The 15,579-nt window shown below is 38.8% G+C and overlaps 1 protein-coding gene across 1 annotated transcript; it reads right to left on the reverse strand.

Annotated features, from left to right (window-relative positions):
• Nucleotides 1-3,832: 3,832 nt before the first annotated feature.
• Nucleotides 3,833-8,292, reverse strand: LOC309445244 (ovomucoid-like; the record flags this gene model as incomplete). Its single annotated transcript, XM_082063822.1, has 4 exons — nucleotides 3,833-3,878; nucleotides 4,403-4,530; nucleotides 6,176-6,195; nucleotides 8,229-8,292. 4 exons carry the CDS (start codon nucleotides 8,290-8,292, stop codon nucleotides 3,833-3,835), a joined length of 258 nt encoding a protein of 85 aa, XP_081919948.1.
• Between the last annotated feature and the right edge of the window lie 7,287 nt (nucleotides 8,293-15,579).

Consider the following 15,579-nt stretch of genomic DNA (forward strand, 5'->3'; position numbering starts at 1 on the left):
TACGGTCTTAAGATGAAATAGTTGAAAATGTCTTCTGCTTACGTTCTCTAAGTCATGACTCTAAGAGCCTGTTTTTTTTCCAAATACTTTGTATTATTACAAGACTCAGAAACACCAAATAACTGTAGTAACTAGAAACACCCCACAAGCATGACATAACATTTTGAGCTATTTAGTGTAAACAGCCTGAGCAGTATTGCACTGGTTTTAGGGCAGAGTTAGAATGTACCTCTCCAGACCAGACACTGATACACCATAATGAAGCCAGTTGAATGTGAATTATATTCTATTATACTTGGCTAGTCAGACACCTGGTATTATCTTCAATCCAGAGACACGGGATTCTGGTCTGATCTAAAGAATGATTGATTCAATGGCAACTCTAGAGCACAGCTGGCAATTTTTCCTCTTGCCCTTGATGTCTTCAAGAAGGTAATTGCTAGTGTAGGAGTCAGGAGAGCTGACTATTGGCTCTGCCTCACCCATACATCTCTGATACATAAGAGGCTTTGATCAAAATGGCTCTGTACCCCCTTAACAGTTTGCTTTCCAGGACAATCTCTGAGGTTTTAAGGGCAGGGTCCATCTTTTATATTGAGTACAGGGAGCACCAGTGCTCTTCATCAGCTGTACTTATGTGCTAGAACAATGGCAGTGACAGCAGTATCAGAAAATGATAGTAACAACAACAACAGAAAATACAGCACAGGCTTTATGGACAAGTAAAGTAGCTTAATTATAGCACTGGCATTTTCTTTTGTTTGGGAATCCAACCTGATTTTCAGGCTTGTATTTCATTACCTCTTATCATAGAAGAGAAAAAGAAAATGTAAGACCTTACTGTGAAAGCCCTTCCTTCTGCTCCAAATATAAACAAGTACATCGAAACCTTTTCAGCACTGAGTTTTGAAAACTCTTATCCTCAATGAGTGCAAGATCTGTTCTATTTTCCATTCAATGCCAATATCTGACTATTTCTATTTTATTTTCTAGCAAACAGAATCTGAGCATGTTTCATCAGCTTACTCAAGCTACGTACATTTTTTTCTTCCCCATATTTCTATGTCATTGCTCCATCACACAAACTTGACTGTCTAGATTGTCCGGCCACTGCAGCATTTTCTTCCGATGTCATTTACAGCAACTTGCAAACATGCTCTTTACTCTGGTATGTGCCAAAAGCTGGTATGCTTCTCAGCATTACCTGCAGCTATGGGCCAGCACACGATGCTACCAGGAGCTGATAAAAAGTACAAGCACTCCATGTTGGAAAGTATTGCTCTCCAGCTGCTCTCATTTATTGTTTCATGTCAGAAATTGTCAGAAACATTTTAGAGTCCCAGGGGTCTGTGGTGGTCTATTTTAGACATCTGACTTACAGGACTCTTAGTCACCCATGTGGACATTTGTTGCCTGCATAAGAAACTTGGTATCCTAGCAATGGTCCACAAACACAATCAGTTAAATATCTCAATATACTAAAGCAGATGGTATGAGTATCCAATAAAGCTCTAACAAGACAAGCTGGGAGGCAGAAAATATCCCCAAATTAGCTGCTGGATTTTCTGCTATCGTGATGAAACATCAGAGTTTGACTTTGTTTTCTCATTTTGATCTTTGTCAGTCAAAATACATTCAGGGCGAGTTGACATGCAGTGAGAATGTTTTCAGGTTGAGTGTCCAGAGCCACAAGCGTTTGAGCTATGAGAAGCTTTTACAATATTATCTTGCTCATTTGTGTTCTTACTGCCTAATTGCTAGGACCTAGTTTCCAGATAAACAGAATTCATGATAGTGGTGGCTTTAGTCTGTGTCCTTGGATAGACAGAAGAATTTTCTTCCAACATCCCCCATTAATTCCTCTGATTCAATACTAAGAGAATTAGGTTCCTTATCTTTCTCAGCTTATCTGTTTCAACAAGAAACAGCTCCAGCTGATGAACAATAACATTTCATACCTGCAGATTTTTTTTGCTCCCACTGATTTATCTTAAGTTTCAGTACCAGCCTATATCCTCATGTTCTATTCATGTCCTAATCCAAAAGAGAGTAGTCAGAATCATCTGACTTGCCTCTTTTTACTAGTCTATGCACACAGCCCTATGACTTGCTGTTATTGTGCTAGAGGTCATGAGGATTTTCGACTAACCAACAGTTTCTTGTTACCTTAGCACAGATTTACATATATCTCTTTACCAACAACATATCTAATTAATGCTGGAGGTACTAGTATGAGCAGTCTAGCTAAAGAAGAAATAAATAATGTATTGAAAGTACCTGAATAGTCTGGTGACCCAATGGAGGATTTTTATTGCTTTGCTTTTCTAGTCAGGTGTCTTACCTGCAACTTCAAGACATGGCAACTTCACTAGTTTCTTGAAGATTTTTAGAAAATATTTCAGTTATATGTAGTGTCCCTATCTTTGACCAGAGAAAAATGGACAAAACCTCTAATGCCAGTGTACAGCATCATTTCCATTATATATGCCACCATTCTAGTGTACTCCAATGAGAGTGATGTTCTCAGCTCTGCCAGGAGAAAGAGCACATACTGACACCACAGACCAACAAACCCCCTTGGTCCTTGCATTGCAGAAGACAGTCTGCCTGATGCTACAGGGATGTGCAGTGGCACAGCTGGCCTTTTTGGTGTCTTGCCTTCAAAGATAAGGACAAGGGTTCCTTTCCTCACTTTACATTCTTTTGAAGTGGGAGTCCTACTCCAGCCCAATTGGAGTACCAGACAGAAATGACACCCACATTCCAGTTCCAAAATTTTCTTCATTTGTAAGCTCAGTAAAGTAATAAGTTTTAACTCTGGGAAAATGTATTCCCTTGACTGACGATTCAAGCATATAAGACATACTCTAGTTTAATAATGAACAAAACACAGATGTAAAAGCAGAACAGAAACATGTTCAGGTCTGAAAGCAGCCAATTTACCAAAAAGTGAACAGAATCACTGATGATCACACTTAAATGACAAGACTTAAAGCTTTTACAGTCTTAACAGTTTACCAGATTTGTTTCATTTGAAGGAAAAAAAGAGCCAGGTCGCAGGATAAATTCCAGTAACGTGAGGCCATCTAGTGCATATTGTCAGTGTTACAACTTCTGCCTTCCGGACTTCGTTTTTTTAATATCTGGCCCTAGCTCCTGCTCTGTGATTATCTTCTGTAACTTGGGAAATATATTATTTGTGAATAATGGATGCAATAAACATATTCTCCAGAAAGGTCACCATGGACCAAAAAAAAAAGAGTTGATGTTTATTTTAATAACTATGCAATCTAAGTAGCTAAACAACATACATGAATCAGAAACGTACAACATTGGAAGAAAAATGAAAATTTAAAATTTATCTACAAAACTGAAAGAGTTGAAGTAGTGCCTAGGAAAGCTGAGACCTTTGAAAAGAAGCATCTGCAAAAGTTTCTGGGTAAATGAAAGAAAACACTTCACCAACAAGGAAAGCAGAGGCAACGCCTGCACTGACTTGAGTCCATTAAAATCAGATGGCATTTTTAGAAGATTTGAACTTTAACCATGGAGACAAAAGTATAAGGAAGAGCTCATGTGAAAACCAGCTCACTACAGATATAAGAATGCTCCTGAAAATCCTGAGGAAATGGTTTGCAAGGAGGACAGGAGTATAGATCCCAACACTCTGGAGCAGAGAGAAGCAGCAAATGACAGAGCACAGCTGAATAGCCCACTTTGTGCTTTGTTCACTGTCATCAGAACACGCAGGATGAATTAAATTAAAGTAAGAGACTGTGATAAGGCAGTGTAAAGCTGTTCTCAGCACTCTTCTCTGTCATGCAGAATTCATTCAGCATGCCCCTGCTTGCTTCAAATGTAAGGCACCTCTGCTTCTCCTGCAAAGGAAAGGAAGGATATAGACGTTGCAGACAGTAAGCTTAGTTTTGTAAACTAAAACCCCTCTGAAGTCCTCAACCAACAGCTTGCTAACAGAGAAGATACTATAAACATTTGTAGCAGACAAGAAGACACTGATGCGTAAACATTTTTCTTCTCAGAATTACTTATTTTGTCCATAAAAAGCAAGATATTTCTGGTACCACTTTTGAATTCTTATATGATCTGATTTGTGTACAGGTGTCTTGTTAGCCCTGTGTTGCTCATTGGACTCTTTACTGTCTGACCTCTACACTTTCTGCTAGAATAGGAAAGTACTCACACAAACATCAAAGTCATTTATTTAGAACAATTGGACCTTATTGATGGGATAAACAATTAGTCTGTAAAGATTGAGCAAAGAAGCAGAAGAGTAGCTACCCTTAAAATAATTATAGCGCTTAGGTGGAACAGAAATACCAGATAACTCAGCTAAACTCAGATTCTGGCTTATTCAGGAGTAACTATGTAGTATTGTACTTACAGGATTGCTTTGCAGAAAGAGCATTTGTTGTTATATGTTTTCCCATCAGAGCCACAGAAAGGTTGATAGAGTCTTTCACAGTAAATAGGTCTTCCTCTCTCTAAACTTTTGTATTCACTGCAGTCTACCTGCAAATACAGTATCATTTTGCTTTGAATCTGTCACATTCTCCATTCACCTACACAAATAATATATGAAATTTTTGGACAAACTTGTCAGCTGCTCTACATCAACGCAGTCAATGAGGCTTCACCTTCTATACTAGCTGAGCCTAAACTTAAAAAAAAAACCCATTCCTCTGACAGAGATGTGTGTGACACTCCCCATGTCAGGCACTGAGCACCTTCAGGGACTTTGCTGTATGTGAATTCAGTCACTGGAAAAAATACAGCCATTTTTCCATCTACAGGAAAGGTGAGTCTTCATATATTTTTCTGCCCAGTTGCAATTTTTCGGTAAATTCAGGTGAGATTAGTTTTCAAGGCTGTGAAGGGTTTCTGCCTCTTTATTGCACAAATATCAACTCTTGCTGCATTTTACACTGGTGAAAGGATTTAAAACAGAACTCAGCCTTGCTGTTCTGTTGTTATGGCCTGATTTTTCCCCCCCCCATTCATTCCAGCTCTTAGTGAAGGACATGAGTGTTACTTCAGCCAAACCCTGGAATTTATTACAGATGATATGATTTATACAGGTGATAAGATTAGTTTTACAGTAATCATTGCCTGGGGTCTGTAGGCGGGTGAAGAGTGAGGAGCTGTGTGTGGCCATCCCTGTGCCAGGGCTCGGCACAGACCGGGAGGTCTCCAGGGGCAAAGAGAGGCACTGGCCAATAACTCTTTTGTGTGTATTATGGGCTTAAACCCAGCATCCCACTTATAAAAAGAGAGAGAATACGGGATGTCAGTTTCCCTAGGTTTTTCTGAAGCAGCACACTGTGCCCCAATTGCCAAAGCAGGTCAGAAACCTGACAGAGCTGCCAGGTTTCCACAACATAACTCAGCAGAGGCAGCAGCATGGGAGGGAATCTCTGTGGCTTGTAACTTATACCATTTAAACACTGTTCAACAACCAACTTGTGAGAGGCAAGGGCCAGCTAATAAAAAAAAACTTATAAAATAGGTTAATTTGCCCCATATATATATATTTATGTAACAGCTGGAAAAATGGGCAAGATACTTAGTTTGGTGTGGAGAGTGGAACAGGCTCTTCCTGGAAAGGTGTGTATGTCCTGGTGTAGTTTTAGGGGTCAGAGGCTGTAGATGTTGTGCTGGTATGGGAGCAGCTCTCTGTGTGTCCTCCACTCCCTATTACTGTCCACTGGACCACCACACAGCCTGTCTCTGCTTGGCTGAGTAAGGATTTTTATTGCTCGATGCCTCATTTCTTTCAGAGGTTGACTCCAGGACAGACACTCCAGCATAGCCAGAGAGAAGTTAAAGTCTCTAGGTACATGAGTTGGAATCTGAAAGACACCAAAAAAGTCTTTTGGTGTCATTACCAGATAAATATTTCTAAAATCTTCATTTATCCAACTTAAAATTTGACCTTGCACCATTTCTTGCCCAGACTACATTACAGGTAAAAGCATCTGGAAGTTTCCAGGGCAACTGTTCAGAAACCACATATCTCAAACTCAGGGATTGCTCTCTGAAATCTCAATACTTTGGCAACATTTAATTAATGTTTAATGTGACTTTTTTTTTTTTCCCTGATTTCATGTTGTTACAAACTATATATTTTAATCCAGAAATAAAGGAGAAAATTACTCACCTCATTCCTTTTGGCAGCATCTGCAATATAAGCAGAATCACAAAAGATAAAATAAAAAAATGCTTTTGAACATTCAGCTTGCAACCAGGATGCTTTCACTAGCAGCAGCCCTTCCAGCAACACCAACTCTCTTACCTCCTTGAAAGCAACTAACAGAGCTTTTCAGTGTTTAATAAGATACAGGTGTCAGGACCTATTAAACAAGTGGACCTTATTGTATCGTTAGCATTAGAAATCTGTGTCAGCAATTAGAACAGCCTTTGTTGTTAGAGGTAATTTCCCCTTTTCACCAGACAAAGATTGAAGACCCAGGAGTCAATTTTATGTTCAATGGCAAGTCTGTTTAGGATGAAATTTGTTGAGCATGACTGAGGCTGTAAGCAAATCACACAGTCCTTTTATACTTTTATTTTCTGTCAATAATGAGGATAATATCTTCATTAAAATGTAATAATATATATAATGACAATAGTGCAATTTGGATCATAATATGACTTTAAAAAGTGGTTTCCCTTGCCAGTTGATACGGTTTCAAAACTATTTGGCTCCTGTCTTGCATACATATGGCATCTAATGTAATGAAACCCTGTCCTCAGGTGGGGCTTCATAAAGCTACTTCAAAACAATTATAATTATATCTCCCAGAAAGTAATAAAGTAATATTGGCATGCCTCCATTATGGTGACACATTTGTTACTGTCTTTAGGAATGTATTTTGTTCTCCTCCTGTCCTGTAATTGTCATTCTGTGGCTTCCAAGGGATAAAAGTTATCAGGCAGAGGCTTTGTGCAGAAGGAGCAGGAAGAAAATGTTTACAATCTGAAAGGCAATAAGGCTTTAGCATTTGTCTTAATGACTAATTATAGCTTTTTTGATCTATAAATCCTTTAAGCTTTCCACTGAAACTTCCTTTCATGGAGCTGCTTATATCTTCTCATCAAATAAAGCTGTTCAGAGTAAAGAAAACTAGCATAAATAATGCTCCATGTCAAGTTTCAAGCTATGTCACCAGACGTTTGATTGAGCTTTCATTATCCTGGAATTGGATCCGATTTAACCCACTCCCACCAAAAAAAAAAAAAAAAAAAAAATTTCTCTGGTAACCTTTTAGTATTCACTATATATTTGGAAGTGAATGCAAAAAAAAGATGAGTTCAAAAAGTATTGCTCCATAATGTTTTGATGCAGACAAGAGAAACTAGAAAGTTCAAGGAAGTGATTTGCTTGAATTCTTCTGAAAGCAATATTTATTTATCTACAGTAAATGAAACACTGTCTGAAAGGAGTTTCCATCAGAAGCCTGCCATTTCATTAAAATGGGCATTCTGAGAAACTTTTCAAAGCAAAATTTTCAGAGCTATTTACAATGGAAATGTTGTTTTGTTTCATAACTTTGGTTTTGTTATAACATTTTCATTGTTTTGCTTCTTTAACATTCATACTGCTGTTGAACTGCTATGCTACTAGCAAAGAAGACTTGGACTCTCCTCTCAGTTATTCTACTTATTTTTCTAGATCTTTATTTTTATTGCAAGTTTTTGTTTAGAAAAAACCCTACCAAGTGAATGCTCAAGAAATTTCTCCCAGCTCCTTATTTTACCACAGAGTAACCTGCACTCAGAGCTCTCTCCTGTCTGGTAAAATAACATCATAAAGAGGTCCTTCACAGGCATATGATGTGTCCCATGCATGATGTGTCCTGCTCGCTCAGTTTGGCAGGAGAAGGACCTCACCAGCTCCAAGCTCCCTGCTCAGATAGTTCAAATAAAAAGATAAAAACCTGCTGTAGTTCTGAGGCTTTACCGTTCAATTTTAGTTACAACACAGAATGCAGCTCTGATTCACACCACTAGCAAAATATGGATTTAACCTACACAAGTTTGCAACTGTAAAGCTGCTGCAATATTGCTTGCTAAATAGTGCACAAGCATAAAATTTCACTTTCTGCCACCCAAGTCCAGCAACCATTGCTTACTGTCCCAGTAGACCGAGAAGCTTCTGTTGTTTGAACATTAGAACTATAATATATCAGAAATTAAAAAAGATTACTCACTTGCTAAGCAAAGAACTGCCAGGGCGAGAAGCACAAAGGCACCTGTTATCTTCATGGCAGACATGGGTTCTTGATCTGTTTCACAGCCAATCTGTGCTCTGAGTATTCCAGTACACTTAACTTGAATGCGGATTTGTGTGTCTGTGAGGGCAGATATATATATGTATACATGCACGCACAAAGAGCAGGAACCCTGATGACGAAATCCCCCTTGTAGAGAAGGTAATTAGAAGAAGGTGTTGCCCATGGGTAGTGGCAATAAGAATGTCTTCTGTACAACACGAAGGGCGAAGATGAGCGTCACGGCATGCATTGTGTTGATAAAAGGAGATGTATTGTACTTTGGCTAATCCGCAGCTTAATTAACTGTTCCATCTCAAGTAGCAAGTTCAAGGAGTGACTCAATAAGGTGGTTATGTATTGCTGTTCTGTCACTGTCATCTTGACCCTTAGAGATTAATATAATTCCCAGAGCAAAAAATAATTTTTACTGGGTGTGTTCCAAAATATTCATACCAGTAGAGCTGAAATGCATAAGTCCCATTCTCTTGAAATTTTGGAGACCCTTGTCACCGACTGTGGATAGAAGTGATGCTGGTTAGTGTGGCCATGCGCTGAGCCCTTTCAGACTGCTCTGTGATAGCAGCTGCTGCTTGCAAAAGTCTGTTTCATGTGAATACCCTCACCTTCACACACAGCCCAGGAGATGTCCCAGTCTTTCAGGGTTCTTCTGGCTTTGAAGTTCCACCAGTTTAGAGATCAGAAGCAATGCTTGGTGACAGAAGGAGCAAAGACACCATGTGTCACTGCCTAGCAAAGAGGGTGGCCATTGTGCATCCTGCTGAGTTACTGCCTTGTTTGCTGTCATGAGGATATGGAGAAGATCCTCTGCCTGCCCATATCCTTTATTGCTATTTCCAGCAAAGTAGATGTCTTATCAGATGGGATTCTTTAAACAAATCCAACATAGCAGTGTGTTAATGACTTAATCAATGGCCATAATTTTCTGGCTTTTATAGTACAGACCAGGGATAGAATCACAATGGGAAACTCAGATCTGAGTCTTAATTTTCATAAAGTCCAAATCATGTGAAATTTTGAACCTAAACTTTTGTTTGAGCCCGTCATTCCAGAATTGCCTTCTCTTTAGCAATTTACAACATAGATGTGCAAATTCTCTCAATATGAAAGATCCCTGTGCACCACTACAATTCACAGTATTTCCGTGATCACCTTGCAAAATAGCTAAGGGGTTTTTCCCCATGCAAGACTTAGGCTCATATTTACTAATTTCACAGGGACTAAGTTCTTACAGTAAATAGGTTGTAATAGGCCAAGTAGACCTTGGGCCCCACTAACTCATGTTGAAACCAAGAGGGATACAGATCATCTTGTCTTTAAAGAATGTAGGTAGTAAATAAATGGTTAATTTCTCATCACTTAATGGGACAAAAAAAATTAAAATAGATGCCATCAAATTCCAGTTCCGTGCTATGTAATGATATGTAAAGATCTTATTTGAGGTGGAGGCTTCTAGATTTTTTTTTTTTATATATGCCCTTACTTTAGTGATTTCATTTTAAATTTTCATTCGTTCTTAACTTGGACATCTATGCATATTCCCGTGAGGTGAAGACCACATCAGACAGGCTGTGATTTAAATTGGGGTTGGTCTTGATTCTGCTGCTTTAGGGTGTCAGTGGAATTTTTGTTTTGGAAAGCAAAAAACTTTTCTGAAGAGCCTGACACAGAACATGTGTGAACTCATAGAGAATATTCAGGATATGTTCGTTGATTGATGGACAATTACCAACACTAGGCAACAAGATCAAAACCCAAAACAACCCAGAAGGTACTCAGAGTCTGAATAGTTTTGAGCAAGCAAGGTGCTTGAGAATATCTTGAAACTATAGAACTGCAGCTTGACAGAACACGCAAGTTCTTTGACACTGGTATGAGGAAATCTGCCACTTTAGTTTCATTGTCTTGCCTAATACGGTGCTATAGAGTCTGATGCAACTTCGGGATAAATCCCATCCTCCTAGTGGAAGAATATAGACATCTGTGTCCAGTCTTCTGAGTTGATGTAGGAAGATTTTCTGAGGACTAGTGCAGTAAGGAAGAGAGAACTTTTGGACGTTGGAGGGGGCTAATGAGCGAGGTGGATTTTGCATCAGATTTTTCTTAGCATTTGAAAATTACATTGCTCTTGAAAGGATTCCTGATGCTTATTCTATGCCCCATAGCAGGAAAACCATGGTGTGAATGTTTTCTTTCTGGTAATGTTTAGGTATTTTGATTAGGGCTTTTGAATAAAATTAAGATTAATTGTCTGAGCAGCAGACCTTAAGCTTTGTAGGGCTTGCCCAGACCACTTGGATAGGAGGGATATAGTTCTGATGAGACGCTGTGACATATTGTATGGTGTACAAATAGCATCTCTCTACAAGTGGGACACAACAGGGGGTCAGCTGAAGCTCTGAAGGTTTTTGTGTATTGAAATATCAAAGCTGTCTTGAAGGTCTGAGAAGAAAAATGCCATTCACAGAAAGAGTCAGTTTCACTTTCTGCAGTGAGTTAACACTCATATGCAAAATCTCAAAATGAAATTTGGTAAAAAAATAGTACCACAAAGTATTTATTGCAACCTCAGTTTAAAAGGATACCGAAATATCTCAGTGGCTGTATGCCTAGCTTTAATAATGGGCAGAATACTCGTTAGTCAACTGGAGAAAATAGTCACTGTTTGACTGAAAAAATGATGCTTCATCTGAGGCATCTTTCTGTCCAGACTTGCAGAGACTTGTTTGCCCTGATAGTCTTCATATGGAGCTGGTCTGACAACCTGAGACCTGTCACGCTCAGATAGGCCAAAGGTTCATCTAGGCCACAGTGCTGTCTTTGAGAACATTCGCTGGCAGATTGAGAGGAGAATAAAGCGGTTCTTCTCTTGGTGGACAAGTTGAACATGAGCCAATGGTTTGCCCCTATAGTGAACAAGTCCAACTCTGCATGCTAAGCTCTATAAGTAAGAATGTAATTATCAAGTCAAAAAAATTGTTGTTGCTCCCTGTTCAACACTTATGAGGCTGCATCTAGATTTCTGTGCACAGTTCTGGGCTCCTCAGCACAAGAAAGACACTGAAATACTGGAGCAAATCTAGTGAAGAACAACCACTGTGTTAAGAGGAATGAAGCTCATGTCATGTCATACTAGCAAAGACTGAGACAAGTGGTGTGTTCAGTTTAAAGAAAGAAGACAAAATCTCATTGTTGTCTTCAGCTACTTTATAGGGGTGTGCAGAGAAGACAAGAGCCAGACCCTTCTATGAGGTGCACAGTGAAAGGAAGAGAGAGAGTAGTGCAATTTGTAGCAAGACAAATTCCAGTTAGATGTGAGGAGAACAAATTTTAGAGTGAGAGAAGTCAAGCAATGGAACAGGTTGACCAGAAAGATTATGGAAGCTCCATGCTTGGAGATATTAAAAAATTAATGTCTTCTAAACTGCCCATGGTCTGGTGGTGGGGCAAGGATGTGGGGAACCAGGCAACCTCCATGGTCTATTCCAACCTGAACTGATTCTGTGATTCTCATAGGTGAATGATAACTGATGCTGGCAGTCAGCTGCTTAGGGACTTTGTAGCATATTATGTTTGTCATTAATTGTTAACATTTCCAGGCAGACATGGACAATAGAGTAGCTGGATTGATTTTAGCTACTAAAAAAAAAAAAAAAAAAAAAAAAAAAAGTTGTTTTTTGTAAAACAAATGTTCAGATCTGTTTAGTAATAACTGCTTCCCAGAGTTGGATAGGTAGGCCTCTTCACCATACCTAAAACTAATTCTGAAATTCATGGTAAATACTCTGGATTGAAAAATTATGAGTGAAATCTTGGCCTCATTAGCAAAGTCGTACTGGTTTCCATTGAGCTGGGAGGTACTGTTTGAATACATGTATGTTAACTGTGGGCCTCTGATAGTTTTCTACTTTCGTCATTGTGTCTTGTCTTTTCTCAGCTTCTCAGCTCTCCAAGTTGTTAATTTGGAGAAGAAAAAGCAATTACTTGGTGAACAAATGTTTATTCAGTTTAATAGGTCTGTTATATCTGATAAAATATTACTGCATATTTTTCTGAGAGTGCGGGCATTTGTTGCAGTTATTGATATATTGGTTTTATTTTTGGAGCCCTGAATGGAGCACAACTGTGATGCCAAATATGCTGCTGCAGAATGTCATTAGTTAAGTGCCTGCTTTATTCTGCATGCGAGGATGTCACCTTGCTGCATTCCAAAAAGTGTTGATGCTCAGCAGCTTGTTCCCATTTATATGATGGAGTGCCTGACACTGAGGACATCAACAGTGCTGAAAAAAATGGCATATGGAACAGCTGAAACTCACATATTTTCACACACCATGTATACCTGGAAGAAAGTACAAGCCAGGACGGGTATTGATATGCTCAAGAGTGTGAATTCTGACCTTATAGTGATTCTAGTGCATGTTTATATGCAACACAGCACACTGGCTCCTTCAATTTTATTGTGTGTGGGTGGTTAGGGTTGTCCACCCATGTGCAATTAAGATAAGCCTTGCGCAACAGAAGATTTGAGAACCAAGTGAAGTATTTCTTAAGGCATCAAACTGTGCCAAAACATTTGGGTATTTGCCTGAAGGAAGGTGAGTTTCCCATTTTCCACGTCTTAAGAAAGATCAAAGGAGCTTTTCTTTAGAATTGCGCATATCAAGCTGGGACAGATCCCAGGTGAAGTGTTCATATATTATTTTAGAAAGAATGAAAGAAAAAAAACAAAACAAACAAAACAAAACAACACCATGGCTCTCTGCCAAGGCTGGAGCTTATTTTTATTCTTTTTGTTTGTAGCTTCTGATCTCTTTAAGATAAATTACGAGGCTGTGATACCTCCTATTGTGCAAGCAGCTTGTGAATCGTTTTAGTTACTTAGTGTCATACCATTGATGTTTCTGAATGACTTGATTCTTGAAAGACATATGCAAAGCAGGCATTAACAGCTTAATGCTTAGCACTCAATAAATTGGACAATTAGCACTGAATAGGACTTATTTTAAATTGCCTCATATTTTGTATTTTAAGATGTAATTTCCAGGTGTTCAGCACTTAAAAGTTCTGTCACACTGAAGTCATTTAAACTGAAACATTTGAGGAAACAAAGTTATTTTTTAATGTCTCAAAACAAGTTTAGTGGACATACAGTGGTTTTGCCTCCAAAATATTATAACTTTTATAAAAGAGAAGCCACAACTTATGAAGAAGTGGGAAAGAATGAAGGTCAACATGGAAGGAGGGGTGTATGTGAAGCATTTGGACCTGAAATCCAATGTGTTCTCTTACAAACCCCTAATTAGACCTATGCCTTTTTTTGTTGTTGTTTTGCTGTTAGCAAGTGCCTGCTTACCCAGATCTAATGGCTGAAGCACTTAGAGGACAGCAAACTCCTACTGCAGCCTCATAAAGCACACCGACTATTTGTAAAGCATTCTTTAGGATGCAGATCACCCACAAAAAGCCCTGGAGGGAATTAGTCAGTCTGCTCAGTGCAGATTTAGGGAGGTGTGCTACGCAAAACCTAAAGCCACATGCTGAATGATGAGGATGAACAGAACACTGGAGGAGCTGCCCCTTCCCAGAGAATGGTGGGTCACCGAGTAAGACAGGGGTCCAGCAGAAGACCTATTTTGTGACTGTTTAATTAATGGCTGTCATACAATGGGAGCCTCAGGAATAAACTTCAATCTACCATTATTTTTTTCAGAAGCTTTGATTTTGCAATCAAAAGATTTTAGAAGGGCAATTTTGTACATTGTGCAGCCTGGTTGAGTCTATACATTGTGACATAAGAAGGTTTCCAGATTATTTGCAGTGCAACTAGGAGAGGAATTAAGAAAGTGAAGTATAAGGATTAGTTGGCAAGTCGATTATTTTCTTGACTGGACAAAGTATGTCAGGAAATAGTCTCCAGTGTATGGAGCCACTCTGGTGAATATTCATGCTGTAATATTAACACCTTTTGGTAAAATCTAGTGAGTTCCTCAGAAATGGGGGACTGGCAATTTCTAGAATAGATACTCAGGGGCACTGGATCCATGTAAGGCCCAGGAAATGGATAATCAAAGACTGAATCCAACTTTAGGTCATGGAGAGCAACCATCTTACAATTACTTGTAAGTAATTGTAACTTGTTTTCTACAGAAAAAAGGACAGTTTCAAACTGTGCTTTGTTAGTTTTCTGAAGAATCTTAGATTATTACTTTCATCATTACCGTCTCCTAATTACCTTGTGATCTATGCCAGAAAAGGATCCTGTAGGGAGGTCTGACCTTATGGGATCCCAGCACAGAAAGGCATATTACTCTAAAGATAGTAGATCAATATAATCTTTGTCATGATATTTGTAAATTTAGCCTCAGTATTTCTAAGAGTGGAAACTCGGCTGAATCAAAGTCAATGAGAAGTTTCAATGAGTGTTTTCAATGGTGCCAGGGTTTCAACCCAGATATCTGAAGAACAGGAAGGTCCTACTAATTCTGAATATGGTACCAGCAGCATTAGAGAGAAGCCTCAAAGACCTCAGGATCAATGTCAGCCTGGTTTCAGTTGCAAACCTCCTGACCACAGACCCCAGTGAACTTCAATGTACTCTCAGACTGAAAAAGAAACAACCAGTTCACAGCCTGCAGAAAAGGACTTAGAAGAAACTGCTGACTAACAGACATCACTTCTCTGTGTGGTTCTGTGCAGTTTTACAGGCCATGAATTTAGTAGCATTATTCAGTAACATTACTTCTCTCTACAGACATTGCTTTAGAAGTAGTGTATAATATTCTTATAGGAAAGTGAAGAGTGATATTAACCATTCTTACTAAAAGATCACAAGTAAAGCAAGTTTTCTTGTTTTCAGATGTATTTTATTATTAGCTCCTTTATAAAATAAGCACAATACATTGTATTTATAGCAGAAATAAGATGTGTTCACTTAATATTAATAAATAGTAACAGCACTTGTAGCTAGATTTTTGAGAGTTTTCTGAAATATCAGATACTTCAATGTTTAAATATCTTAAATTACCACCATTTCTAGGGCTGGGGAAAAAGGAAGCATGGTCACAATGGAAGTCTTTAATTTCAGTGAAATTCTATCAGGAATTAGGGCCTAAATCCTCAAAGATGTTTTAATGGATTTTGCCCTCCTGAAAGTCAGGACTGTGGTGGTTTGACAAAAATGTACAGGCTTCAACACATGCTTCTGCTTCTTTCCAGACCCAGGGACTTACACTGTAAGCACTCCAGAACTAGGGCTAATTTTGTTTCC

This window comes from Streptopelia decaocto, assembly GCF_964273445.1.
Source record: "Streptopelia decaocto genome assembly, chromosome: 12".
NCBI classification, from domain to species: domain Eukaryota; kingdom Metazoa; phylum Chordata; class Aves; order Columbiformes; family Columbidae; genus Streptopelia; species Streptopelia decaocto.